Raw genomic sequence first — 27,297 nt, 5'->3', positions numbered from 1 at the left:
AGGTAAGAGGGCTGGGGAGACCCTGGGAGGACATCACGGAGGTCTGCGGGCCCCATGGAGACGGAGGGACCAGGGCCTAGTCGGGCGCTCCTCCAGACAGCCGCGGAAGCAACCGCAGCACCACACCTGGGCCTGCAAACGCATAGCCTGAAGTTCAGAGACCGGCGGGGTGGAAGTCCCGCCCCTTCCTCCAGCTCAGGGCATTCTGGGAGCAGCAGCGCAGTCCTCTCCTGGAAGGATTCCTTCCATCACTCCGAGCCAGACCCGACACGCAGCGCCGCCCGTGGCGCGGGTCTTGGCATTCTCCAGCGGTGCTGGCGGGCGGGGAGGCCCGGGAAGTCGGCGGGCCCCTGGACGGAGACGGTCGCAGCGGCTGTTAGCCAACACCCGAGGACTACAACTCCCGGCCTGCGTCGCGCACCGGCCACCTCCCCGAGCTTCCGTCCTGGCGGTGCCGCGCGGCCCTGTGGGAGCGGTAGTCCGCTCGCGCGATTCACAGCGCCGCGTGCGCCCCGGGCGCGCCGTAGCCGCGGGGCCCCGGCCGGGCGCTACGCTACGGAGGCGGCGTAGGGCGGGCGCCGGACGCGGGCCGGGTCGGGGCCGGGCCGGCCGCGCGGTTGCTCCGCCGCTCAGCGCGGGAGGCCGGCGGCAGAAGTTGTGGATCGGCCGGCGCCGGCGAGCAGGCCTGGGGCCGCGCCGTCCGGGCCGCGGGGACTGAGGAGGCGTCGCCAGGTTGCGGAGGTGAGTCCGGCCGGGCCGGGCCGGGCTGGGTCGGGGGCGCGGCCTGGACCCCCGCCGGAGCCCGGGCCCGGCGGGCGGCGCTTTCCGAGCGCTGGCCGGAGCCCGAGCAGAGCTGGGGGCGCCGCCTGAGAGGGGAGCGCGCGCGGACCTGGGTCATCTGGGTCACTGGGAGACCAGCCCCGGGGTGCTGCGGACGCTGGAAGCGGCCTCAGCCCCTGCTGCCCTTGAGTGCCCTTATCTTCCAGGCCTGTCCTGATCCCGCTTGCATTAGGAGATGTGCCCCCTGCTGCCCCCCCGCATCCCTGCCCATAGCGCGTCTCCGGGCACTTCCCCGGGGGCGGCGCCCTCCGGCCACCCCACACTTCCTCTTTCACTTGGTTTGGCTCTCCGGAGACAGGGAAGTTACAGGGGGTGGCCCCTGAGAACGTTTGCCAGGCTGCTGGCCACCCCTTCTCATACTAACCAGTGAACCCTTGTGTGGTCAAGTGGCCCTGACTGAGTGGCTCGGGGGGGGGGGGGGGGGGCCGCGGGGACGGGAGTGGGGGGGAGGGGCGCTTCATGCAGGAGAGTTTGTGACCGGACTGCAGGCGACAGGGCTCCTGGGCCACCAGGCCTGGGAGGGCAGACAGGCCCAGCTGAGCCTGCTCTCCTCCCTGAGCCCCTCGTCTGGCCAGGTCTAGTGGGCTGTGCCATGTCCGTGACCCCCTCCGTCCCCCCAGAGACTGGACTAGAGCAGGAGGGGGATGTCACTGCATCCCTCCACTTCTGACTTTCTCAGATGTGAGCAGAGAGTTTCCCTGGTCTGACTCACAGAAAGAGGGCCCCAGACAGTCAGGGGGCCACACTCAGCCTGGCCTCGGGTCGGGCACATCTTACTTTCTGCTCCCAGAAGGAGCACTTCTCTCCCTTCCCTTCCGCCTCTAAAATCTCTCTGAGTTGATTCTGGGCCCACGGGCCGGTGACCTCGTGACCTCCCGAGACCCAGGTTTAAGCCCTGCTGAGTCCAGGGCTCAGCGATAACACTGCCAGGCTGGGACCTCCGATCTCGGGTCCTGCGTCTTTGCTCTGGGTCCCCTGCCCTTCACCCCCAGCTCTCCGGGCCCCTGTCCTGGGTGGCTCCCTGGTAAGTCCTGCTTTCAGACGAGCAGACTGAGGCCAAGGGGCCCAGGGGGCTACACATCCAGGCCTCCAACCCACGAGGCTGCCTTTGTACCTCCTGGTTCCATGGCCTGTTACATTTGCGGCAGTTGGAAAGAGTATTCTGCCCTGAAATATCCCTCGAAGACCGCAGGTGTCTTTTCTGGACCCACGGTGGGTGAAGAGCCCCAGGGGGTAGCCACCCACAGGCTTGCATTCGTGGCTGTTGGACACAGAGCAGCCTCTGCCTGCCCCCCATCCCCCCCCCCCCACACAGTGTACCTCAGGGAGGGTGTGGTTAAACAAACTGGTTAGGCTTTTTGAAGAACCAGGAAGCCTTGGTGACTGGTCACGTGTGTCCATGAATGTCTTGGGTTGCTGCTCTCCCCCGGAGTGTGAGGCTGCAGTGAGAGGCCCACATCAGAGTGGGGACAGGCATGGGGTGCCTTGGGTGGCTTCCTCATCAGATTTTCAAAGCCTGGGCCGGCATCCCAAGCAGGGCCACTCTGGCTCCGGGCGTCCGGAACGAGCTCTGGGGTCACTCAGCCCTGGTCCTGCTCTTCCCTCCTACCTGGGCTGCCAGCACCTCCTCAGTGCTCCATTCCTCTGGTCCCGCCCTGCACCCCATTACTCAGCACCAGCACCCCAGGAATGTCCCAGAGCAGGACTGTGATCGTGTCTGTTGCCCAGTCTCTTGTGCAGAGCTCCTCGGCATGGACTCCGACTCCCCCACCTTCTTCCCTTCCTGCTCTGCCGAGAACACCCAGGAAGCCTGTGCCGGGCTCCGACTCCACCTCTCGGGCCCTGTCCCTGGCTCCTTGTGTGCATGCGGGCCCTTGGTGCTCAGCGGTGTCCCGTCCACACCGAGTAGGTGCTCCCTGAGCTGCTTGCTCCCCACCTGCTTGCTGGCAGGTAGCTCCAGGCCTCCCAGGGGAGTACAGAATGGCACCCCACAACGTTTTGGGGGATTAACCGTGGCCTTGCTGGCTTCCACCCTCTGTGAACGAAGGTTGGGCTGCTTCCGTCTCTCAAGCTTAGAGACCTGCCCAGCCACACCCCATCATTCTGTGGGTCCCTTCAGGGTCTGAGTAGGGGCTTGGCAGACAGCTCTGTGAATGCCGCCAGGACAGGGCCGACTGGGTGCATGGGGCCAGGGGCCGGGGGCTGTGGGAGGACAGAGGGCTGTCCTGGCCCAGCACAGACACCCCAGGAGTGGCCGCTCGGGAAGTCAGTGACTCCGTCCCTTCCACAAGGACTAGTCTGGGTACCAGGGGTGGATTTGCAGGAGATGGGAGTGGGACACATGGTGGCTGTTCCGTGCCCTGTTTCTCTTGCTTCTGCATGCTTTGTCCCCACCTCCCTGGTGGCCAGGCTGAGGGACGTGCCTGGACGGTGCTGTCAGGTAGTCAGGGAGGAGAGCGGGTGGATAGCTGCTGACCAGCGGTGTCACGTGTGTCTGTCCAGAGGAGGCCTTCACTGCAGCCCCTACCCACCCCTGCTGTCACAGCCCGGACCTGAGGCGGAGGGGGTTCGTTCTGGAGCTCCATCTCCCAGCATCCACACTTCTCCAAAACGTTGCCCTTTGCAATTAAATTCACCTTGAACTCCAGGACCGTCTGCCCTGGCCTGATAGTCCCCTCCCTCCACTTAACAGGGAGGTGGTACATTCTGGAACCCTGCCGTTCGGGAACAGTGGCTGCAGGGAGGCCTGAGCTCCTGGGACCTAGGCTGCACGGCTCCCCGACTCCCCGACTCCCCGACTCACCTTCTTCCTCCCTTAAAGTGAGCTTCAGGCTAGGTGTCCCCACGGCCCCGTGAAACCTGTGCTGCTGTGAGGCCAGAGGCCACCAGGCCTCCCTAGCCAAGGAAGGCGCCCCAAGTGAGGGGGTACATCTGGTGCTTTTTCTTTCCCTGTAGAACATATCATCTGACATTAAACAATATTGAACCTGTGAACTAAGAAACTGAGACCCTGAGAACGTCCCTGTTCCTCTGACAACAGCGTTTTGGAATGTGTACCCTTTCTCATGATGCACAGCTGAGGTGGTGTAGGCCTCCACAGACTCAAGGATGCTCAGTGACCCCGCTCCCCTCCGTGCAGGCAGCCCCGAGACCCCTGTGCGTGAGTGCGTCTGTCTGGAGAGGCCCTCCTCTCCTCTCCCCGGTCACTGGCTGCCTGTTTCCCTGTGACGAGCAGAGGTGCTCCATGTGCCCTGGCGCCGGGACCTGACTGATGTGGACAAGTCCAGAAATGCCGACGAGCGTGACCGCCATCCTGTAGTGCCCTCAGGCGGCAGCTCCTGGTCCTGAGGGCAAGGGTTTGGGACAGAGTATGGTTCCTTTCAAGTTTGGTAACAGGAAGTGCTAGGTACCCTTTCGGGGCCCACGACCTTCACCCTGCACCTGGCTCTCTGAGCTCAGCAGGCTGGTGACATCACCTCCCAGGGCACAGTGGCCTGCGAAGCAGGTGGGGGAGACCGGCCTTGTGTTTGCCTAAGGGCAACAGAGGGCTGGTGGAGGAGGCCACAGGGAGGCGGAGTCTGGGCCCTTCTGGCCTGAAGGACCGAGCAGGCCGCCAGTGCCCCTCCCCACCGCGGTCATCCCGTACCAAGGAGCACAGCTGCACACGGTTGCCCCGTCGGTGGGTAGAGTGGCCGGTGGTGCTGGGGTCTGAGTCCAGGTGAATCTCCGTAGCTGGCAAGCTGCTGGCCTGGAGCCCTGCCCACTTGGGCACCTTTCTCTGGCAGCCCCTGTCCCCTGAGGACTCAGGATCTTCAACAGCCCCATCTGCCACCCTGGCTGGCCCATGGAGTTCAGGGGTCTTGAAGCAGGCAGCAAGGGGCTGGTGAGCCACGCAGCTGTCCTGGAGCCCCTAGCCTTCTCTGGGTAAGGGACAGATGCAGCTTCTAAAGGGACCTAGTCCCTCAGCCACCAACCTTGGAAGCATTGTCCTGCTCCCTGGCACGTCAGGGTCTAGCACAACAGGGGAATCCATCAATTTGCTGCAATGACAAATAAATATATAAATCAATGTCCCATATTTATGACTGCGCAGGACCCAACTTTTGGCCCCAGTACTCTTTAAAAAATATGTCGAGACAACTCCGTGATCGTACTTAAAAACAGAGACCTCTGAGACCCTTTCTGGACGCCGCCCCTAAAATTGCAAGTGCTTCTTCAGGGATGAGGTGTCCACCAGGCTCCCATCTGGACGTTTTCCTCAGGGAACCGTCCGGACGGCATACAGCCTAGACAATGAGGGTTGGTCCTCGTCCAGGCCCACGTGCCCAGGGTAGGACAGCCTTCGCGTGACCCTGGCCCGGGGGTGAGAGGCAGAGCCTGGACGGAGTGGACTCTGGCTCGTGCTGATAAGCCTGGGGGTGGGTGTGCAGGCCCAGGGCCAGAGTCCAGAACCTTCCAGGAAAGGGAGTGCCCTCCGGGTGGATGTACCGCCGGCAAGCCTGCTGTCACGGAGCCTTCCCTCTGCGTGGAGGGTCTGGCACCTGAAGCGCTGGGAGGGCCCCGTCCCAAGGGCTGTGGGTGCGTCTGGGCCACAGGGCTCGTGTGCAGTGCAGGCAACCCCTCGCCCTGCCCAGAGAGAGCTTGGCTCTCGGGGCCACCTTGCATCAGGGCGTGCTGCAGGGAACCCCTACTCGCCTGGTGGTCCAGCCCCGACTCCGGCACCCTGGCGGGATGGCCTTTGAGGGAGAGTGCTGTCCTGTCAGTCCTGGGGTACAGGAAGGTCGAAGTCTGGCTCTCCCCAGGGCGGGTCCGGCCCGATTGCACTCAGGCTGTGGGGGTGCTGAATGACCGGTTTTGTGTCTGCTGGGTGCGATCCTGGGCTTCAGCAGGGTGGCTGCTCCCCCATGTCCCCCCACCCCTGCCAGCAGGCTGCTCCCCGCCGTGCCCCCTCCGTTCTCCCCCCCAGCAAGCTGCTCCCCCCATGCCTCCCTGTGCCCCCCTCCCCCGTGCCCCCCCAGCAGGCTGCTCCCCCTGTGCCCACCCCTGTGGGCCTGTCCTGGGGCTGACCTCAGGCAGCCTGTCAGGGTTGCTGTGGTTCTCACCATTATTGTGGGACTGGGAGGTACATGTAGACTTGCTCCCTGGGACACCTGGGTGGGGGTGTTGTGGAGCTGGGACACAAAGTTCGCCTTCTCACCTGGTGAGAACTAGCACAGCACGGGGAGCATGTGCAGCGTGGACATAGTCGTGGTGCTGCGTGTTTGGGGAGGGGCTTGGGCGAGGAGTGTGCATACGGAAAGAGGCATCATTAGGCAGCATACAGCTGTGTGGAACCCGGGTCGTTGGCACACGGGACTAAGGGACCCAGGAGCACAGGACACAGTGGGCCGTAAACACCCCAATTGGCTCCTGGGGTGTGACCCATACTGTGTATTCACCCCCGCCCCCAGCCGTGGCTTTTACTTGCCCGTAGGCTTCTCGGTTGACAAGTCATGGTGACCCCTGCGGGGTGGGTGGCCCCTGCTGGGTGTCACCTGGGTGAACTCTCACTTGGCGGAAGCAGCTCACCTGACCCCTGCACCTCAGCACTCCACCCCTACTCTCCCCGCCCTGCGCCTGCTGAAGTCTCAGTGCTCACCCTCTCAGAGGGCCCACAGGGGCAGGGGAGGTGGGTGGGGGGACGGAGTAGTCCTCATCTAGCCCTTCTCGTGCTGGTCCCTCTGGGCGGGTCGTGCCCTGCCAGGCGCACGCCTCACCCCCCGCCGGGGGACAGGCCGCTCAGCCCCCGCTGGTCAGCACCTCAGAGCGGAGACTGCAGCCCTACCTCCGGGCTTCCATGAGGCCAGATCTAGGCCACTGCCCCGTTTAAATCTAGGGCAGCGGCTCCCGAACAAGGCCGAGGGGGCCCGTGTGGTTTGTCAGGCGGCGGGCAGGGCTTTGCCCTCGGCGCCATGTTGCCAACCGAGCACGCTGCCCTTTGCGCGTCGCGGGACTCTGGCGCCACCACCGTGTGCGCTCTGGCTTCCCCCCAGAGACGTGATGTTCATCGCGCTTGTCCTAAGGCACGACAGCGGAAGGGGCGCCCTTCACGCACAGGGTTCGAGTGTTGTCGCTTGCCCGGCCCACGCGGGCACCTGACGGGTGTTGGCTGAGTGAGCGAAGATGCAGGAGGTGTGGATGTGTGGCCCGTGTCCGCTCTTTCGCCTGGGTGAGGGCTTTGCCCACCCAGCAGGCCCTGCAGGAGAGGAGGGCGGCGTGATGCCCGTCACCTGGGGTCGGGGTGTGCTCTGCCCCACAGGAGGCCCTCCCCTGGGTTTCGTCTTAAGGGGCAGGGCCTGTGGAACTGGGTGTGGAAATGTCCCCGTGCCTGGTTGTTCTGGCGCGGAGCCAGCGTGAGAGTCCGGGACTGACCAGCCTGCCTGGCGGAATTTCCCGCACGTCACCTCGCGCAGGTGGCACTCTCGGGTTAGCACGGGGCTGGTGGCCATTCCCCAGGGGGCCTCACTACTCCCAGTGGGGCCCAGACGGAGGATGGGGTGCAGGGTGCCGTCCTCCCTGGCGGTCCCAGAGAGGCCCTCTGGAGCCAGCTGCTCTCTGGGGAGCATTTCCCCTTGCAGGGCACCCCTTGTCTTGAGCCCCTGGGGAGAGGGACCCTGTGCTGCCTCTGCCCTCCCAGGAGACGCTGGGCTGCTACCACATAGCCCACCCCAGACGGGGCCTGAAGGGTCCCAGTTCCCCAAAGACACGTCAGGAGGCTGTTGCTCAGGGAGCCACGTGCAGGGCTCCCTGAGCGACCGGGACAGGCCTAAGCGCTCACCGCCCTGCCGCCGAAGACCTGTTCTGGGCCTTACTGAGGAGCCGGTGGGTCCTCGACGGTGCTTCGGTGCTTCGGACAGCACGCCCAGCCTGTGCGAGGGCCTTGAGACCTCTTCCTTCCGGGCAGAGTCACATCCCCCTGGGAAGCCTGGGGCCACACCCTCACTCTGCTTGGGGGCTCGTTTCTCCTCAGCTCTGCCTGCCTCGGGTACGTGTGGTGCTGGCACTGACTCAGGGCGGGTGGCATGGTCCACCCCCCGCCGGCCCTCTGCTCTCCCGGGGGGGCACAGGCAGAGCTCTTGGTCAGGGACGCCCCAGCCCTGGAGCCAAGCCTGAGCGTCTGCGGTCCCTCCAGTGCATATGGCCCCACCTCAGGCCCCTCTGCCCTGGATTTGGCTGTGAAAGGTGGGTCAGAAATACTCGGGCCCTTCCTAGGAGGGGCTCCCGCGTGGACTGGAGTCCAGGGGGCTGTTCTGATTGTTCGGGGTCTGACTCGAGCTCGTCTCGTCCACACGAAGGGGTGCCATCACAGCGGAGTCCGAGGATCTCGCCTGGAAACGTATCACTAGCTCACACGTGGTTTTACCTCAATTTCACGCCGACGCGGGGACAGTTAGGATGTGTTGGGTTGCATAAGATGCATCTTTCAGAGTCCGCTCATGTGTTTTACCTTCCTCACACGGCTGCCGGGAGACTGGAAAGGGCATCTGTGGCTCGTGCGGCGCCTGTGGGTCGGTGCCCGCAGACATTCCTTCATGGATGGGGCGGGATGGCGTCGGTGTTGCAGGCCACGGGGTCTCTGCCTCCCAGAATCTGCTCTGGCGGTGCCCCGTGGGGAGGCCCGAGTGGTGGGGGCTGGCGCTGCTCTGTCCCACCCACATCCCCATTCCTCCAAGGCAAGGCTGTGCACAGGACCCGGGTGATCTGGCTGGAGCTCTTATGGGGCAGGGGACCCAAACTTGTCCCGGCCCTGGCCTCCAGAGCCGCGTGTGTGCTGCTGGTCACTCTCGGCTCGGGGAGCCTCTGGCCCCACCCACATACGCTGTCCCCGTGGCCCTCTAGAGCCTGGGCGCCCACTGGCCTGCGCTGCACAGAGGCCTCCCCCGGTCCCACCCCAGCCGCCGGCCCCCTGGGGGCTGGGCTCCTTGACCCCAAGCCTCATTGGAACTTGCCTTGTTTGGAACAAGCCTCGAGGTCTCTCCCTCGTCCCATGGGGCGTCAGACGGCCTCCCCTGAGTGCAGGCCGTCTCTGCCAGAGTCCCCTTGTCTTCCTGGGCCCTTGGGGTCCGTCTGGCCTGGGAGGCTCACCCTCAGGAAGGCTCCGCAGAAGCAGGTGGATCAAGTCCGCTTGCCTCTGCCGGGCCACATGGGTCCTTGGTGGCCCCTCCCGAAGGCCGTCCCTCAGGCTCCCCAGCTCCACTGCACACACTTCCTCGCTCCTCTGCTTTCAGCCTGATGCTCCTCAGGCCTTGTCTCTACAATAAAGCGTGATCCTGTGACTTCTTTCTCCCTGAGGGTGGGGCCCTCTGAAGACCAGCTGGACACGTGCCCGACCCCCCCCCAGGGGCAGGTGATGGGCTGGCTGTGGTCGGTCGTCAGGAGCGGAGCAGGGGCCCTGGTGGCGGGGTGGGGGTCCTGGGTCCCCGAGGTTGCTTGTGCCCCGGGGAGCCTCCCCAGGCTTTGGGGGTTCATTCCCGTGAGTCATGCTGTTTCTCCTCTTTCTCTTTATTCTCTCTGTGTTTATTTCTGTCGTGTGACTGACCAGCCCGGCCGCCCTGTCTCCGGCGTGGGCGCTGTCCTCCCTCCATGCTCCACCTCACCCGCTGCCGGCCGCGTGTGACCAGGCCCGGGTCTCAGCGCGGCCGCCACCGCGGGGGCCATGGGGAGCTCCGCCTCCTCGCTGGCCACCGAGACCGAGTCGGACCACGGCTTCCCCGGGGGACCGCCTTACCCTGGGCCCCCTGCAGCAGCCGGCTGGTGTAGGAGCGGCCCCGGGGGGCCTGTCTGGGGTGGTGCCCTGGTCACCCGGCAGCACCCGTCCCCGCGTCCCCGGGCCCGAAGGTAAGAGGGTGGGGAGGGGAGGGCCCAGGGGGCGGGAGTGCTGTTGTGTCAGAGTGACCCTTCCTGGGCAGAGGGCGGCGGGGGGGTCCTGTTTCTGAGAATCCTCTGGCAAGTCGCTTCCCCCACAAGGCCCGAGACTTGAGAGGCTCTTGGAGAAAATCTGGGGCGCCAGCCCTCCCCTCACACGTGCAGCGTGGGTCTGGGCCTGGCTGGCTGGTGTAGTTGGGACAGGGACTGTGTGGCCTGCTTGCCAGGTACAGGGCTTGCTCTGCTGCTCCTCCTGCCGTGGTGCCCCTGCCCGGGCAGGCCTTCACGTGCCAGCCCAAGCCAGCTGCGGGCACGGCCGGGCTCCACCCAGGTTTCTCCGCCGAGGCCGCCCATTGAGTCACCTGGGTACCCTTCCCCAGGAGTTCTGGGATGACTGGTGGGGAGCAGCCTGGGCGCTGTGCCCACTGCTCAGGTCTCGGAGGGGAATGGGCTCAGACGGCCCACCCCTGACTTTGGCCCATCCTGTGGCCTCGCTGGAGAGGGGAGCCTCGTGCTCAGCAGGCACTCAGGGTACCTCCAGCGGTAGCCCCTGCTCTCTTGTGACTCCCGCCAGTGGCGGCACACCTTCCCTCAGGCACCTGCCATGCTGCGTGCGCTTGGCCGTCACTTCCTGTGGGCGCAGCTCACTCTGCAGGACAGTCTTCCGGTGTCTGGACCCCAGGCCTGTTCTGGGGTCACCGGCTAGGTGGATAGTAGACAGGGTCCTGACGGATATCCCTTCTGGAATGGCATTGGAGGCCCCTGCAGGGTGCTGGAGAAGTGAGCCCAGCCGGTGGTGGTATCTGGCCGTGTTACCTAAGTTACCCCGGTGGCAGGAAGCACTGGGCCTGGTGGCCCAGTGAGCGACAGGAGGAGTTTCCTCTGTTCCCTCGTCACGGTATTGGTGACGCACGGGTAGACATCTGTGTGTCTCTACTTGCGTGCCCTCAAATTCACCCCCTTGTAAGCGTGCAGCTGCCTGGTTTTGGACATCCATAGAGTTGTACGCCCAGGTCTCTGAGCCCCCGGGGACCCTGCCCATTTGCCACCCTTCCCCAAGCAGCCATCCTGCCTCCTGCCTGTAGATTTGCCTTTTCGAGAAATTTCATACCAGTGGAATCGTATAACTTTTGCATCTGGCTTCTGTCACCGAGTGTAACTTCCTCAGGGTCTGTCCACGTGACAGTGGGTGTCAGGGCTTCATTCCTTTTTGTGGCTGAATAATAAATACCCCCTTGTACGGATGGACCCCATTCTGTTGTATCCATTTCTCAGTTACAGATACTTGGTTGTTTCCACTTGGTTTTCATGGATCGTGTAGCCGTGAGCATTCACGTACAAGCGTTTGTGCAGACACACGTTTTCCTTTCTCTTGGGCGGGGACCCAGGGGTACAGCTGCCGAGGGTCACTGTAAGTTTGCCCGACCTCCTGAGACAGCGCCAGCCTGTGTTCCACAGCGCTGTACCGTTGTGCGTCCCTACCAGTGATGGGGGGGGAGGGTTCTAGCTTCTCCCCGCCCTGACCAACACTTGTGACCATCTGCCTGGTTGAATCCAGACACCCTGGCGGGTGCGGGGCACTACCCCCATGTGGTTTGGTTTCCGTCTTCCTGACTGATGATGTGGGGCATCTCCCCGTGTGACCCGTCTGTCCACACGCTTTTCACAAATTCCCACTTCCTTCCTTCCTGGGGGTAATTCCTTACTGGGTCCTGGGGCGGGGGCTGGCCGAAAGGAGCAGCAGGCCAGGTGTGGGCCCTGCAGAACACACCCCAGCGTGCTGAGGGACACGTGTGCCCGTCAGACTTTGGATCCTGGCGCACGCTGCCGAACCAAGTCAAACTTTTTCATTCTGGCCTCCTGCCAGGCTCTTCCCCTGGGCTGGGGCACCGGCGGCTCCTCCTGTTGCCCCCTGCAGCCAGCCAGACCCGGGGCAGTCCCTGTCTGCCCTCGCGAGCAGCAGGCAAAGCAGGAGGAGTTGACAGACGCCCCGACTGCGGATGAGAAACGGTTGGGGGGAGCTGCACCAGGCAGATGGCCGGAAATGGGGCAGAAAGGCAGGTGCCCACGCCCAACCACCCCTCAGGACCCTTCCCCTCACACACACCTGGACGCGCGCACACACGCATTGGGCGCTCTGCCAGTCTGGAGGGCGCCGTTCACTGAAGAGCCTCCGTGCCTGGGCGCGCTGTCTCCTTGGCCGGGACCGTCCCGTTGCACCGGCTTCCCTGTAACCCACCGCCAGGCCTTGGGAGCTACTCACCTTAATCCACAAGCGGTGGACGAGGGCATCGTCGCCTGCAAGCCCTGGGAACACAGAAATGAGGAGGATGACCCCAGAGGAGGGCACCTAGGCCTGCCTCGAGACCTCGGGTCAGGGGTTCTGTGGTCACGGCCAGTGGGGCATCCAGACCTTTTGGCGTGGCCTGCCCAGGACCCTAACAGCCTCAGGTCTGGCGGCTTCACTGAGGGCCTCGAGTGTGGACACCACTTACCACTCTCAACTGTCTGGGGAGGAAAGGCATCCCCCCAGGGCTGTGCTGCACCCTGCGCTGATGACCACTAGCGTCCGTGTTCCTGCAAACGTGCGTGTCCTGGGTACTAGGGGGAGCTTACAGTGTGCCCCCAGAGGAACTCCGTAGCCTCCCTTTTGAATTGGAACCGGGTGCCGGCGACTCCCGGAAGACTGAGGGCACGGTGGGCATTTGGAGTTGGGATTTTTTGGACAAGTGCCTCAGTTTCCCATTGACTTGGCCTTCTGTTGTAAGGAGTAACTCAAGTCTTTCCGTGGGCAGCTGGCTCCTCCCAAGACACAACTCAGCCCGTGTCCTGAACTGTGTGGTGTCGTGGCGCTCAGGTGCGCTTTGTGTTGGAGTCCTGCTTGGCTCCGGGTCCCGACGCCGTTGCTTCCTCCCAGGCTGCTTGGGCGCTCTGGCCTCTCTGAGTGTCTTGTGAGCCCTCAGCTCCTACCCGGGCCCTGCGTCACATCGGGGCGACCTGGGGTTCTGGGGTTGTGTAGTTGGAGGTGACCTGAGGGAGGTGAGGGCCAGGGGCCTCTGGTCAGCAGGTCACTGACCTCTGAGCCACTTCTCAGCCTGCCCAGTGACCCCCAAGATGTGGGCTGCAGGGGTCAGTGAGGGAGCACAGTGCCCTCACCACTGCCTGTCCTGGGAACCCCTGTGCCACTGCCGCCATCCCCAGGGCCGCCCCTGCACAGGGCTAAATTTGAGTTTTGGGCACTACTTTGATTTAACCCTTTCTGACCCCCAGACAGAACCTTCCTGGTGTGTTTTGTCCACCACGATGGCTATAAAACCTGCCGCATGCTGCCAGTGTCCCCAGGTGCTGGCCAGGACCAACAGACACCATACCTCAAGTTTACTGGGCCCAGATGGGAGACTGGCCAGCTGGCAGATTAGGAGGGCAAACGGCAATTGGGCCCCTTCCCTCCCCATGCTGTCCTTGCTTAGAGCATCTGGGACCCCCAGAGCCCTGGATCCAAGGGCAGATGTGTCCTAGAACAGGTGTCATCTCCCCTTCCTGCACCGGGGCCAGGGGCTTTTCTTTGGAGACCCCGCTCAGGAGTGGACAGTCTCCAGAGTGTCATGTTAGCTCTGGTGGCCCCCGCGACCAAGCCAGGTGAGGTGTGCGGGGTGAGTGACCGTGCCCTGATCCTGGAGCTGGGGTGAAAGCAGCCTAGGACTTAACCCATGCTTGTGTGCGTGTCTCTGGGCACACACTGTGACCCACACCCTGACTGTGGACCCTTCTCTGAGTGGGGAACAGTGTGGGGGAGGGCCCAGTGGTCTCCAGGAAGATTTCTTAGGCTTTTTGTAGCACGGAAGCCAAGGCCAAAGCTCGTGTGCCCCTCTCTGCTGGTGCTGAGTGCCTGTACCGAGCCCAGCCTGGCACCCATTCACCCCACCGCCTCGTCTGTCTGCTTGGGCACTGCCATCTGTGGGCAAGGCTGTGTTGGCTCCTGAGCCTCGGCCACACAGGCTGGGAAGGTGGCTTCACAGAGTTTGCCCTGGGCCCTGAGAAACTTTCCTGTTGCTTGGGTTTTTGTTTTGTTTTGTTTTTTTGTGTTTTTTTGAAGAGGCAACTTTTCTTTCTTCCTGAACCAAAAGGTTTTGGCATAAACAGCATCAGAAGCACGGGCTTCATGCCTTGTAAAGAACAATTGATTTTTCCGCCAGGCAGAACAGCTACAATCGGTGAGGAGACTGTGTGTCATGGAGTGTAGACGCCCCCTTGCACCCAGATTAGCCCTTGAGAAGCAGGTCGAAGGGCTCTCTCCGCCCCCAGGCATTGACCCATCTGAGGCGGCAGAGGAGCCGGGAGCACCCCCCACACACACACACTGCCCTCCAGCGTTACTAGACCCATACACGCACACGCCACAGCCCAGCCGCTGGGAGGTGCTGTGTCCTCTGTGGCCACTACACCTGGCATCTGGGGCACACAGCCGTGCCTGCAGGCTGCCCCCTCGGGACGAGGGACAGGGGCTCCAGGCAGGGTGCGGTGCACTGTGAGTGTTGCCAGCCCTGCAGCCACCCGTCCTGGGAGGGGCACGGGATCCCTCGGGTCTGGGCACTGCCAGCACTTCAGGATAAGCTGCTGGTGGAAGGGGCTCTCCCCTTTCTCCCGCCTCCTTTGACCTTCAACACCTCCCCCGGGATGCCCCTGGGCTGGGCAGCTCCCCACCACAACCCCACGGGACTGCCAGCTGCGGGTGGGCCTCACCGGGCGTGGCCCCCGCAGCTGGGCTGCGTGCCACGGGAGGGCAGGTTCACACGGTGCCGTGGGGCCACACAGGGCGGGCCTGCGGTGGTCTGGGTTGGTAGTGGGCAGGTGAGTGGGCAGTGCCCAGCCCCGCAGGATACAGCCTGCCCCTCCCTTGACCCAGCGGGTGAGCCTGGACCACTGCTAGGCTGCTTTTCGTGGTCAGATGTCTGCCCAGGGTCCCCAGAGAGACCAAAGAAGTAGCTGGGCTGGGGGAGCCAGCCGTTGGCCCTGAGTGGGCATGACCCCCAGTCACTTAGGCCCTCCCCTTGAGTTTTCTTTTTTTTTTTTTTTTGAGATGAAATTCATACAATATCGAGTAACCATTTCAGAGCGAATGACCAGTGGCATTTAGTACATTCACACTGTGTGTGCCCATCACCTCTACCCAGTCCCCGGACTTCATCACCCCGGTGCTCCTTACGAAGCTGTCCCCAGCCCTTGGGGGTCACCACACTTCTTACTGCCTCTGGGTCTCCCGTCGTGAAGATTTCCTGTAAATGGACTCCTACAACGTGTGGTCTTTTGTGTTTTTGTGTTTGTTTTCTCTCACTTAGCTCCACGTGTTCACGGTTCATCCACATTGCTGCCTGTGTCGGAATTTCATTCTTTTTTAGGGCCAAATAACAGTGCACAGTTCGTTTACGTGTTTATTCACTGACGGGCCTTTGAGTTGTTTCCATCTTTGACTGTCGTGAATAGATCTGCTCTGAGCATGTGTGTGCGTCCTGGGGTACCAGTTGTCATTTGTTGGGGGTGCACACCCAGGAGAGGAATTGCTGGGTCAGGTGGTAATTGTCACGTGCTGAGGGCCGCCTCCGCGTTCCCGCTGGCGATGCGGCGTCGGGTTCTCTCTTCTCCGGTGCCCATGGGTCCTTGTTGTCATCTGCACTGTGGATTCCGGCCAGCCATCATGGTGCCTCTCGGAGGCTTCGGTTTGCCTTTTCCTGGTGGCCGGTGATGTTGAGCATCTTTCCACAGGCTTCCATAGCCACTTGTGTGTCCTCTTTGGAGAAATGTCCGTTCACATCCTTTGACCATTTTTAAAACAGAATTTTTGTTGTTATTCAGTTATAGGAGTTATTTATATTTCCTGGATGCAAAACCCTTGTCAGACACGTTTGCAAATATTCTCTCTCGTTTTTTTTTTGTTTTGTTTTGTTTTGTTTTTTAATTTTTTTTTCAACTTTTTTATTTACTTTTGGGACAGAGAGAGACAGAGCGTGAACGGGGGAGGGGCAGAGAGAGAGGGAGACACAGAATCGGAAGCAGGCTCCAGGCTCCGAGCCATCAGCCCAGAGCCCGACGCGGGGCTCGAACTCACGGACCGCGAGATCGTGACCTGGCTGAAGTCGGACGCTTAACCGACTGCGCCACCCAGGCACCCCTATTCTCTCTCGTTTTATGAGTGATCTTTTCACTTGTCCAGCTGTGCCCTTTGAAGCATGGAAGCTGTTCATTCTAAGTCCGATTTTCCCCTTATTGGCCTGTGCTTTTAGTGTCGTAACTGGCCCATTGTCAAATTCAAGGTCACAGAATTTTCTCTTTTTTTCTTTCTTTATTTTATTTTTTATTTAGGTGGCCATTATGCCCAGTGTGGGGCTCAAACTCACAACCCTGAGATCAAAAGTTGGATGTTCTACTGACTGAGCCAGCCAGGCGCCCTTCAGGGTCCCAGAAATTTACTTGGGTTTTTTTTTGTAGGAGTTTTATAGTCCTCACTCCTACATTCAGGTCATTGATCCATTTGGAGTTACTGGTGTGAGGTAAGGGCCCCACTTCATTGTTTAGTGCCTAGATCCTGCTTTCCCAGCACCATTTGTTGACAAGACTGCCCTCAACCTGAGCGGCCTTGGCACCCTTGTCTAAAATCATTTGGCGAGGGGTGCTCAGCTGGCTCAATTGGCAGAGCATGTGACCCTTGATCTCAGGGTCGTGAGTTTAAGCCCCACGTTGTGTGTGGAGCCTACTTAAAAAATAAGAAGTTTTGGCCATATGTGTGAGGGTGTCTTCCAGACTGCTCACTTGTGTCCTGTTGGTCACACAGACCATATGGAGATATATGCTTTGTCCTTGTCTTGAGTTTTTTTGCAAGATTGTTTTGGCTAGTTGAGGGGAGGGGGGTGTCCTTGCAGTTTGATACGAATTTTAGAATCAGGTTTTTCCATTCCTGCAAAAAAGAAAAGAAAAATGGGATTTTGATTGGGCTTGCATTGAATCTGATTTTATCAATCACTTGGGAATTACTGTCATTGTAACCGTATGAAGTCGTACGGTCGAGGGGGTGTCTTTCCATTCCTTCATGTCTTCTGTGATTTCTTTCAGTGACGTTTTGTACTTTTCAAGGTACAAGTCTCTCCTCCTTAGTTACATGTATCCTTAGATATTTCATTGTTTTGGATGAAGTGGTATTGCTCTCCTAAGCGCTTGCTGGCCTAGAAACCCAGCTGACGCTTGTGTGTCAATCTCGTGCCCTGTAACGTTGCTGAATTCATTTATTAGCTCTGGTGGTTTCTCTTTTTAATGTTTATTTATTTTTAAGAGAGAGAGCACGCACATGAGCGGGGGGGGGGGGGGGGGGGGGGCAGGTGGCAGAGGATCCCAAGCAGTGTGAGGCAAGATCGGAGCTGAAGGTACGGAGCTGAAGTTGGTCACTCAACCAACTCAACCACCCAGGCGCCCCAACTCTAGTATATTTTTTATGGATTCTTGGGATTTCTAGAGGTAGTGTTACTTCTTCCTTTCCAGTTGGATGCCTCTTACCTCTTTTTCCTGCCTAAGTGCTCTGGTTGAGACTCGAGTACAATGCTGACCAGCAGTGCTGAGCCCCTGGTCTTGGGAGGAAAGCACTCAGTGTGTCACCTCTGGGTATGATGTTCGCTGTAGATTTTTGAGTATGCCCTTTTTCCCGTCCAGGAAGTTCACTCATGCTCTCTCCTGGAACTGGCTAAAGACTGCCTGCCTCCCCAGCAGAGCGCTGTGGCCACTAGGGTAGCATGTCTTGACCCCATTGCTCTGTTCCCACAGGTCTGCCCCTCCAGAAGGGGTCTGAGGACAGACCTGTGAGGTCCCTTGGAGGCCTTGAGGGCTCCTGACTCCTCAGAATCCTCGAGCCCCTCATAGGGTGCGCTCTTGGGGCCGATGTCTGTTACAGCCCAGAAGGACACAGACGCTGCGGCTCAACCCCTTTGTCCCAGGTGGACACTCGGGCCTGCACTGATCAGGACCTTCCCTTGCAGCCACACGCACTCTCCTGGGTCCATGGCCGCGATTGGGGAGTGGTCCTGTGCGCGCTGCACCTTCCTGAACCCAGCCGGGCAGCGCCAGTGCTCCATCTGTGAGGCCCCCCGGCACAAGCCTGACCTCGACCACATCCTCCGGCTCAGCGTGGAGGAGCAGAAATGGCCCTGCGCCCGCTGCACATTCCGGAACTTCCTGGGCAAGGAGACCTGCGAGGTGTGCGGCTTTGCCCCAGAGCCTGTGCCTGGCACGTCCCTGCTGCCCATCATCAATGGGGTCCTGGCGGAGCCCAGGGGCAGCTGCAAGGAGGAAGCCGGCCCCGTGCGGACGGTGGGGCTGGCGGCCTCAGAGCCAGCTCGGGGGCCGCCTGAGGAGGAGGAGGAGGAGGAGGAGGAGGAGGAAGAAGAGGAGTTAGAGGAGGAGGAGCAGGAGAGGGCAGCAGAGCCTGGGAGTGGCTGGGCCTGCCAGCGATGCACACTGCACAACACGCCCGTGGCCAGCTCCTGCTCGGCCTGCGGAGGCCCCCGGAAACTCTCGCTGCCCAGAATCCCTCCCGAGGCCCTAGTGGTCCCCGAAATCGTGGCCCCCGCCGGCTTCCACGTCATACCTGCCCCACCCCAGCCCGGGGAAGGCGCCGAAGCTGACCCTCCCTCTGCCACCGACCAGGAGCCCCCCCGGGCGCCGTCCTTCAGTCCTTTCTCGCCCACCCTGCAGAACAACCCTGTGCCTCGCAGCCGCCGCGAGGTTCCCCCCCAGCTGCAGCCACTGGTGCCTGAGGCCACCCAGCCCTCACCCACTGCCGGCTCCAAGGGGCCCCCCCAGGGCCCAGGGCGGACCGCAGCCGGGGCCTCCCGCTTGGCAGAGCTGCTGTCAAGCAAAAGGCTGAGCATGCTGGAGGAGGAGGCCACTGAGGGTGGCCCTGCGCCGCACCGGTGTGGCTCCTGCTCTGTGCCCGGCCCCGCGAGCCCTGCCCGCTGCGAGGCCTGCGGTGCTGTGCCGGGCAGCGACGTCATTGACCTGGCTGGAGACACTGTGCGCTACAAGCCGGCCAGCCCCTCCAGCCCCGACTTCACCACCTGGTCATGCGCCAAGTGCACACTTCGGAACCCCACGGCAGCCCCCAGATGCACCGCGTGCGGCTGCTCCAAGCTGCATGGCTTCCAGGAGCACGGTGAGGTCGCCACCCGCTGCCCCGACTGCAACGCCGAGAAGTCCGGTCCCTGCTCAGCCCACAAGGCCAGCTGCCCGGTTCTCGTGGGGCCGCCCGACCGCCCAGGCCAGTGGGCCTGCCCTGCCTGCACTCTGCTCAACACACCCAGGGCCAAGCACTGTGCCGCCTGTCACACGCCCCAGCTCCTCGTGGCCCAGCGCCGGGGCGTCGCGCCCCTGAGGCGCAGGGAGAGCATGCACGTGGAGAAGCGGCGGCAGACCGATGAGGGCGAGGCCAAGGCCCTCTGGGAAAACATCGTGGCCTTCTGCCGGGAGGTGAGCGCCCTGCTGATGGTGGCCCCGCTCCGGGTCTGGCACTCTGCTTCCACAGACCTCTCCTCTTTGTGGGCCCCCCCCCCCCCCGCCCCGTCCCCCGACCAGGGTGTCTGCGCCTTCTGTCCTTTCTGGGTGGTCCTTCTCTGGCCGGAGGGACAGCACCAACACTCTTTTCCCCAAGCTCTGTGCACCAGCCTGCTCTCCTCCCCCTTGCCCTTTGATCCTGTCTACACATGAGGCTCTGTACTCCTGACCCCTCTCAGCTGTGATCTCCCGTAGATGGTGAAGCCAAGGGGAGGTGGGGACACAGGTGCAGGCTTCTTGCCACAGGCAGGCCTGGTGCCTCCTCCAGCCAGGGAGACCCTGCGGAAACTCGGGGTTGGGACACTTCCTCACTCTCTTCTGCCCTTGTAGCTGTGGGGGTCCTGAGTCCAGGGGAGCCTTGCCCCCCCCGCATCACTTGGAGGGACTATCTGTCCCCCCCTCAGGTTGCTGCCCCCATCACTGCCAGCAGCCCACCCTGACGGCCTGTCTGGGGGTTTGTGCCCTGGCTTCCCCATCCCAGGTTCTCCGCACCCCCATGCCTGCCATCCCTGTAACTTCCAGGCTGGGGATGTGCAGTGTCCCCCGTGTCCACATGGCGTGGTGTGGCTCACACAAAGCCTTGGCCAGGACCTCCAGATCGGTCAGGGTGGCTGCACATACCCACCCTCTTGCTTCCGGGACTCAGGCAGCATTTTCAGGGTGCTGGCTCTGGCCTCAGCCAGGAGGAGACTGAGTGTGAGGCCATGGCCCTTGCAGAACAGTGTGAACTTCGTGGATGACAGCTTCCCCCCTGGGCCCAAGTCTGTGGGCTTCCCCGCGGGTGACAGCGTCCAGCAGCGTGTGCGGCAGTGGCTGCGGCCCCACGAGATCAACTGCTCCGTCTCCAGGGACCACAACGCCTCGTGGTCCGTGTTCCACACTCTCCGGCCCTCGGACATCCTGCAGGGGCTGCTGGGGAACTGCTGGTGAGCGGGGCGCCCACAGGGGGCTGGGCAGCGGACGGCCCAGTGTGCTCACAGCAAGGCCCTGGTTCCGTACAGGTTCCTGAGCGCTCTGGCCGTGCTCGCCGAGCGGCCTGACCTGGTCGAGCGGGTGATGGTCACACGCAGCCTGTGTGCAGAGGGCGCCTACCAGGTGCGGCTCTGCAAGGACGGCACGTGGACGACAGTGCTGGTGGACGACATGCTACCCTGCGACGAGGCCGGCTTCCTCCTCTTCTCCCAGGTGGCGGGATGGGGGGGCCTGGGGCGGGCATCATGGGTCTCGGCGGGCGCCAGGCCTCTCGACTCCAGCCCCTCCCTGTAGGCTCAGCGGAAGCAGCTGTGGGTGGCGCTCATCGAGAAGGCGCTGGCCAAGCTGCACGGCTCCTACTTCGCCCTCCAGGCGGGGCGCGCCATCGAAGGCCTGGCCACGCTCACCGGTGCCCCCTGTGAGAGCCTGGCGCTGCAGGTCAGCTCCACTAACCCCCGCGAGGAGCCCGTTGACACTGACCTCATCTGGGCCAAAATGCTGAGTTCTAAGGAGGCTGGGTAAGAGGGGCGGGCGCTGTGGCGGTCAGCGGCGTTGGGAGGAGAGGCGAGACAAGGGGACGGCCAGGCCGGGGCCTGGAGCGGTGGGAGAACCGGGGCACGCGCCCTCTGGCCCGCACCCTGCATCTCAAGTTCGCCAGCATCTCTTACGGCAGGCAGGATGCTTGCCCATTGGCCTGACCTGGAAGGCCTCATCCTGAGTTGGGCCTCTGGTGACTGTCAGGGTCCACTCGGAGCCGCATGGAGAGAGAGCCCCACCGAGGCACCTGGTGGGAGTGGGGCTTGCCTTCTAAGACCTGGCACGCGCTGGCCAGGGTGTCTGTGGGAAGGGCTCAGAACCTTAGGCCTGGGAGAGACGGCTTATGAGTGCCAAGGCCTTGTGCTCTCGGCTGATAGTGGGCAGTATTGCTGCCCTCCGAGAGCCACAGCCTGGAGCCGGCAGGACCAGCCAGCCTCAGGAGGCTCGTGGGGACTGGAGCCCAAGGCCTCTGAGCTCCTGGACCACAGCGGAGGGGGCTGGGCCAGCAATTTCCCGAGTCCCCTGTGTCTCATGAGGGTCCCACAGGCAGGACCCCCCCCTCCCCCCACCCCTGCTACCTTCCGCTCTCCTCCTATCCCCCCCCCCCACCCACTGGGGGGCAGGGCCAGCAGTCGCTGAGGCTGCTTACTAAGGGCCCCCAGTCGCTGAGGCTGCTCTGCCCGTGCAGGTTCCTCATGGGTGCCTCCTGTGGTGGGGGTAACATGAAGGTGGACGATGCCACGTACGAGAGCCTGGGCCTGCGTCCCCGCCACGCCTACTCCATTCTAGATGTCCGGGACGTCCAGGGCTCCAGGTAGGGGCCGGGTGGATGTGTGGTGGAGGCGGTGGGGGCACGGCCATGGCCCTCAGCCCTGTGGTCCGCAGGCTCCTGCGTCTCCGGAACCCGTGGGGCCGCTTCTCCTGGAACGGCAGCTGGTCAGATGAGTGGCCGCACTGGCCAGGGCACCTGCGCGGTGAGCTCATGCCACATGGGAGCAGCGAAGGCGTCTTCTGGATGGAGTACAGCGACTTCATCAGGTACCCAGACGCTGCAGGCAGGCCCCATGGCAGCCCCTGTGCTTCAGCCACCTTCACCTTGGCTCACCTGATCTCTCTGCCCCAGTTGACCCGTCGTGTGGTGCCCTGCCCTGGGGACCCCACCTGCCCTTCCCGACAGCTTGAGCGGGGCGGGGGCATTCCAGAATCCAGCTCAGCACAGAATCAGTGAGGGAGGGGCTTGTATTGCCAGGGCTGGGCCTCCTCCTCCTCCCCGCTTCATGATGCTCAGGGCTGGGGACCCCTGGTGGTGTCCAGGGGCAACAGGCCGGGACCAGGGCTTCCCGACCCTGGTCCCAGGAGATGCCCTGGGGCAGGGAGTGGAGAGGGTGCAGAAGTGCCTGCACCGGAGCGCAGCGGGGCTGTCCTCTCGCTGCCCAGGTACTTCGACTCCGTGGACATCTGCAAGGTGCACTCGGACTGGCAGGAGGCGCGCGTGCAGGGCTGCTTCCCCAGCTCTGCCAGCGGGCCCGTGGGGGTGACTGCTCTCACGGTGCTGGAGCGCGCGTCCCTGGAGTTTGCCCTCTTCCAGGAGGGCAGCAGGTGGGCGGGGCCCTGGGCTGGAGGTGGGCGGGGCCGGAGGTGGGCGGGGCGACTCCCCTGACCGCAGCCCCACCTCTGGCCGCAGGCGCGCCGACTCGGGGGACAGCCACTTGCTGGACCTGTGCGTGTTGGTGTTCCGCGCGTCCTTCGGCAGCGGTGGCCGCCTGAGCCTGGGCCGCCTGCTGGCCCACAGCAAGCGCGCGGTCAAGAAGTTTGTCAACTGCGACGTGATGCTGGAGCCCGGCGAGTACGCTGTGGTGTGCTGTGCCTTCAACCACTGGAGCCCCGCCGCGCCGGGACCCCCAGCCGGCTCGCAGGGTAAGCCCCACCCCGCCGCCCCCCACCCGCAGGGAGGGCCGCGCTGTGCCCCCCCCCCCCCCCCCCGCCTCCCCCACTCACGCCCCCAACTCCCGCCCCCCACAGCCTCCAGCCCCTCGGCGGGAGTCCCGCGCTGCGCCCCGCAGCCGCCCGGCCACGTGCTGGCCGTGTACAGCTCCAGGCTGGTCATGGTGGAGCCCGTGGAGGCCCAGCCGACCACGCTGGCCGACGCCATCATTCTGCTCACGGAGAGCCGGGGCGAGCGGCACGAGGTGGGCCGGCGGGCGGGGTCCTGGGTGGGGGGGAGGAGGGGAGGCCCGGTCCCAGCCCACTCTGTACTGTCTGGTGTCCAGGGACGCGAGGGCATGACCTGCTACTACCTGACGCACGGCTGGGCAGGGCTCATCGTGGTAGTGGAGAACCGGCATCCCAAGTCCTACTTGCACGTGCAGTGTGACTGCTCCGACAGCTTCAACGTGGTGTCCACGCGCGGCAGCCTGCGCACCCAGGACAGCGTGCCCCCCCTGCACAGGTGGGCACCGCCCGGGCCCCGGCTGCTCCCTCGACGCCCGCCCCCTGCCCACCCCGCTTCCTCTGCCTTCGCTGGCCCCTTCCCCCCGGTGGGCACCGGCCCCACCCCTCACCCCACCCCACCCCCATCCTCACCGGCCCCCTCCCCCAGGCAGGTCCTGGTGATCCTGTCCCAGCTGGAGGGCAACGCAGGCTTCTCCATCACCCACCGCCTGGCACACCGCAAAGCCGCCCAGGCTTTCCTCAGTGACTGGACGGCCTCCAGGGGCACCCACAGCCCCCCTCTCACGCCGGAAGTCGCTGGCCTGCATGGCCCCCGGCCTCTGTGACCACCCCACCTTCCCAGCCCCCACGTGCACTTTATGAGGGAGACCCCCACAGAGGCCGCTTGAACCAGAATCTCAGGACCCCGCCCGGGGAGCCACTAGCTGCAGTAGCTTCCCCTAGGCCTTCCTCCCTGCCCCTTCCTTCCTGCCCAGGGCCTCCCAGCTACCAAGCAGAATACCTCGAACCTGCCTCTGGCACACGGGGCCTGTACGCCGGCCCCCCTGACCGGCCACCTCCAGGTCGGGTTCAGGCTGCCAGGGCCAAACCAAGGTGAGGCTTCTCTTCCCTGGGGGCCTGGGGCCTCCTGCCTGGGTGAGGCAGCCAGGGGCCCTGTTCCTAGAACCAGATCTGGGCAGGTCAGAAGCCAGGACCCCAGGGTGAGAGCAGGGATCGCTCCCGTGTAGGGGTCGGAGACTGGGACTCCAGGCTGAGCAGGGACCACCACCTTCTGTGGGGGTGAGGACAGGGACCACCCCTCATGGGACATGAGATCAGGAGCCTTCTCGCCTCAGCTTACCCCCAGAGCACATTTCCCTGCCCTCCAGCCCCCACAAGGCAAGCAGGGGCCCTTGGAGTCCCAGCAGTGTGTCCCGGGAGGCAGGTGCCTGGCGACCGTGGGCTCAGGGCCAGGGATGGGGAAGGTCCCAGCTGCCCCTCTGGCGACACTATGCAATTCCTGGAGCGCCTGCCAGGATCGAAGCCATGCCCCGGGGGCTGGAGGTCAGAGCCTCCCGGTCAGGGTCCAGCCAGGCCCAGGTCCCGCCCTGCTGTTTGGTGTCCGCATCCCTGGCAGGCTCCCTGTCTAGGCACATGTAGGGCCCGGCGGCCCCTCCCTGCTCCTCCCCCACCTCAGAAGCCCAGGGAGCTGAGCCGCCACTTGGCCACCCGGCCATCCTCCCTTGAGGTTGCTGTCAGGCCAGAGAGCTGCAGTTGCCCGCAGACATCTGAGGCCAGCTTCCTGGGGGCCCCACCCGGCCTCGGTGTCCTGCAGCTCCCAGTCAGCGGGCAGCCCTGGGGGCCTTTTACACCTGGAGAAACACCGGGAGGCAGTCCACTCCCCTTTTACTCTGAGCTGTGAATATTTTTAACCCTGTATATATGGCCAGCTCTTCTGACACAGAGACTATTTTACCAATTGTCAGTCCCCATCCCTGTAGGATGGCTCTCCATGGGTGTTTCCAGACTCAGGCTCCAACGGACCAAATAAAAATGTTTTGTTTTGTAACGACGCCTGCTCGTCTGTCTGCTGCCCCTGCCAGGGTCCCTGGCCTCTCCCCTCCCTGTGCAGGCAGGGCTGTGCCGAGGGGCACCAGCCTGCCCGGTGGCAGCACCTCACTTGAGGGGGGCTTGCCAGCTGCCTGCACGTCAGAAGGGCTGGGGCTGGGGGTCCGGGCAGGGCAGAGGCTTGGGGCAGACCTCGGGGCTGCCACGGTCAGCAGGCGGATCCCACGCATACAGCACACCCTGCCACGGCCAGCAGACCAGTCCCCACGCACACAGGACAGTACTTTTCCCTGTGGAATCTGCTTCCAGGGGTCCCGTCTGAACCCGTCAGGCTCGTTAGGCGGGAGCAGATGGAGTGAGGGGCTGCACCGGGAGAAAAGTTTCCGTCTGGGACGGCAGCTGTCCTGCTCCTGCTCGGCCCCAGCCAGCCCACGTCCCCTCCTGCCCATCCTGGGAGGCCCCATCCCCGTGTCTCGGGTGGCGGGCCGAGGCGGGCGTGCCGAGTGGCTCACCGGGCTGCAGTTTGCACAGCGGGGGCCGCCCCCCCACACACACACCCAGAGGCTGCGGTGGGGGGGGGGGGGGGGGGCTGCACAGGCCGGTGCTCGGGCGGGTGTAAGAGGCCTGTCACAGGCCAGCCTATCGAATGTGAAAGCAATTAAAGCCACCAGCAGTGTTCGCTCCGGGCGGGCCTCGGGCAGCGGGGCAGCTGCCACAACACATCTCACGGGCGCCCTGCTCCACCGCGGCTGCGCCGGCCACGCTGGGCCTCGTCCTGCGGGGCGGGGGCCCAGGCGCGTCCACCTTGAGTTGGCACGGGGCTGGCCCTGCCACCCCTGGGGTGTCCCAGCATCCTGGGCCACGTCCCTCCCTGGGACAACCCAGGAAGCAAGACGTGAGGACAGCGGGCTCCTGACATCCTTGGGTCCCGCCAGGCCGCAGTCTCCACAGGAGGCTAGAGGTGGGGGGGGGGGGGGCTGCTGCTGTGTGCCCACCCCCTCCCCTAGAGCCCCGGTGTGCACGGGAGGAGGCTCTAGCAGGGAGGGGGTGGTAGAAAGAGGGGCCACGTGGCCCCAGCCTGAAAGGGCACACGGTGTCTGGGAAGGAGTTGGGGGACCCCGTAGTCCAGACCCTTAGTTTTGATTCAGGAGCTCACAGGAGGTGCTGGAAGGGGGTTGAGGTGGGCGCTTGGCCAGGATCAGGGGGCTCCTGGGGTGTGGACTTAGCCACCAAGCCCTTGGCTGTGGCTGGCCTCACCTGAACCCCAGGGCCACCAAAATGGGGATCGGGCATAAGGCCAGAGGCCATCCCCCTTCTGTTGGGTCCCGGCTCCCCACCTCAGCCCACTGCCTCCTGTGTCTCCCACCCTCTGGCCGCTGAAGCTGCTGGTCCTGGGCCCTCCTCCCCATCTCTGCCTGCCAGGTTGGCCTTGGGCCTCCCACAGCCCTCTCTCCTGGCCTCCCGGCCAGGCCACCTCACTGCCCACACGGCCACGGCGGCCTTCTCCAGGCGGGCGGTGGTGTGTTCTCACTTGTGAAGCGTCCCTGTCAGAAGCACTTAGTGTACAAATTAGCCGCAGCCTCCCGCCTCCCTCTGCACGGCTGTGGGCGCCGGGCTGACAGGGCCGAGGCTCCGGGCGCTCTCCCGCCTGCCCCGGGCGCCCACACAGCCCGCGTGCACCCCTGGCCGCCCGCCCACGACTGAGCAGGAGGGCTGTTCCTTGCCAACCAGCCAGGGGTCCTCCCGGGGCCCCCGACCCTGACCTGGCCAGGGAGAGGGGCGGGGGGACCACAACAGGGCAGGGCATTCGGCAAGATCCCGGGGGTCCCAAGCTCAAGGCCCAGCACTTGGACCTACCCCAGAGTTGCAGGTCCAGTGTTGAGAGCCTTGGGGGGGACCTAGAGCCGTCACAGAGGCTCGGCAGCCCCCACCTGCCCCTCCTGTTGGCTGGCCTGCCACTCAGGCAGGGAAAATCATGTGTGACAGGCCCAGGAAGGCCGGGCCCGGGGGGCCGCGGAGCGACGCACACAGCTCCTCTTCCAACATATGGCTGCTGTCGGCCCCAGGCGCTGCTCGGCCAACGCCGGCTTGGGAGCGGGTGGGGGCTCCGGAGGCCCGAACCTCTCATCCCACCCGTCTGGCCACACTGCTCCCTCAGAGATCGGAAAGGCCCCTGCCTTAGCTCACATGCCTCCCGTGACAGGGAGCTCACTCCTGCTGGACCTCTTCCCTGTGCCTCCAGGGAGCGTCCAGGAGCCCCCCTCCCCCTTCCCGGCAGCCCGAGGCACACAGCCACCCCATGCCCTGCCCCCGGGGGGCCAAGGATCTAACATGTCTGGGGACTGATCTGGGGGTGGGGGCGGGCATGGGGGTTTCCAGGAGAGGTAGCCCGCAGCTAGGGACACAGGCAGGCTGGGGCTGCCGCCGGACCGTCCTCCACAGGCCCGGGGGAGC

The 27,297-nt window shown here is 63.7% G+C and overlaps 1 protein-coding gene across 4 annotated transcripts; it reads left to right on the top strand.

The window, feature by feature from the left end:
- Positions 1-251: 251 nt before the first annotated feature.
- Positions 252-24,844, top strand: CAPN15 (calpain 15). Of its 4 annotated transcripts, none has more exons than XM_058710962.1 (13): positions 252-741; positions 9,422-9,717; positions 17,766-19,251; positions 20,053-20,261; positions 20,337-20,520; positions 20,602-20,825; positions 21,533-21,658; positions 21,730-21,882; positions 22,282-22,443; positions 22,529-22,761; positions 22,867-23,033; positions 23,115-23,293; positions 23,448-23,590. In XM_058710962.1, the coding sequence occupies exons 2-13, from the start codon at positions 9,536-9,538 to the stop codon at positions 23,455-23,457; spliced, it is 3,315 nt and encodes a 1,104-aa protein (XP_058566945.1). In that variant the 5' UTR covers positions 252-741; positions 9,422-9,535; the 3' UTR covers positions 23,458-23,590. The 4 variants fall into 4 exon arrangements, 3 of the variants coding, with proteins under 3 accessions (XP_058566945.1, XP_058566944.1, XP_058566946.1); XM_058710961.1 differs by having other exon boundaries at positions 256-741; positions 23,444-24,844; XR_009256684.1 differs by lacking the exon at positions 22,867-23,033 and having other exon boundaries at positions 23,444-23,582.
- Positions 24,845-27,297: the final 2,453 nt, after the last annotated feature.

This window comes from Neofelis nebulosa, chromosome 18 (genome assembly GCF_028018385.1).
Source record: "Neofelis nebulosa isolate mNeoNeb1 chromosome 18, mNeoNeb1.pri, whole genome shotgun sequence".
Lineage (NCBI taxonomy): Eukaryota > Metazoa > Chordata > Mammalia > Carnivora > Felidae > Neofelis > Neofelis nebulosa.
The sequence above is the reverse complement of the archived record's forward strand: the minus strand, read 5'-3'. Positions and strand labels throughout refer to the sequence as shown.

What these genes read in the sequence shown, in the direction of transcription:
- CAPN15 (XM_058710961.1), top strand. Translation starts at nt 9,536, where the DNA reads ATGGGGAGCTCCGCCTCCTCGCTGGCCACCGAGACCGAGTCGGACCAC. An exon ending in GCTTCCTCCTCTTCTCCCAG is followed by an intron (nt 20,521 to 20,601) that starts GTGGCGGGATGG and finishes CCCTCCCTGTAG; the next exon opens with GCTCAGCGGAAGCAGCTGTG. An exon ending in ACCCCCAGCCGGCTCGCAGG is followed by an intron (nt 22,762 to 22,866) that starts GTAAGCCCCACC and finishes CGCCCCCCACAG; the next exon opens with CCTCCAGCCCCTCGGCGGGA.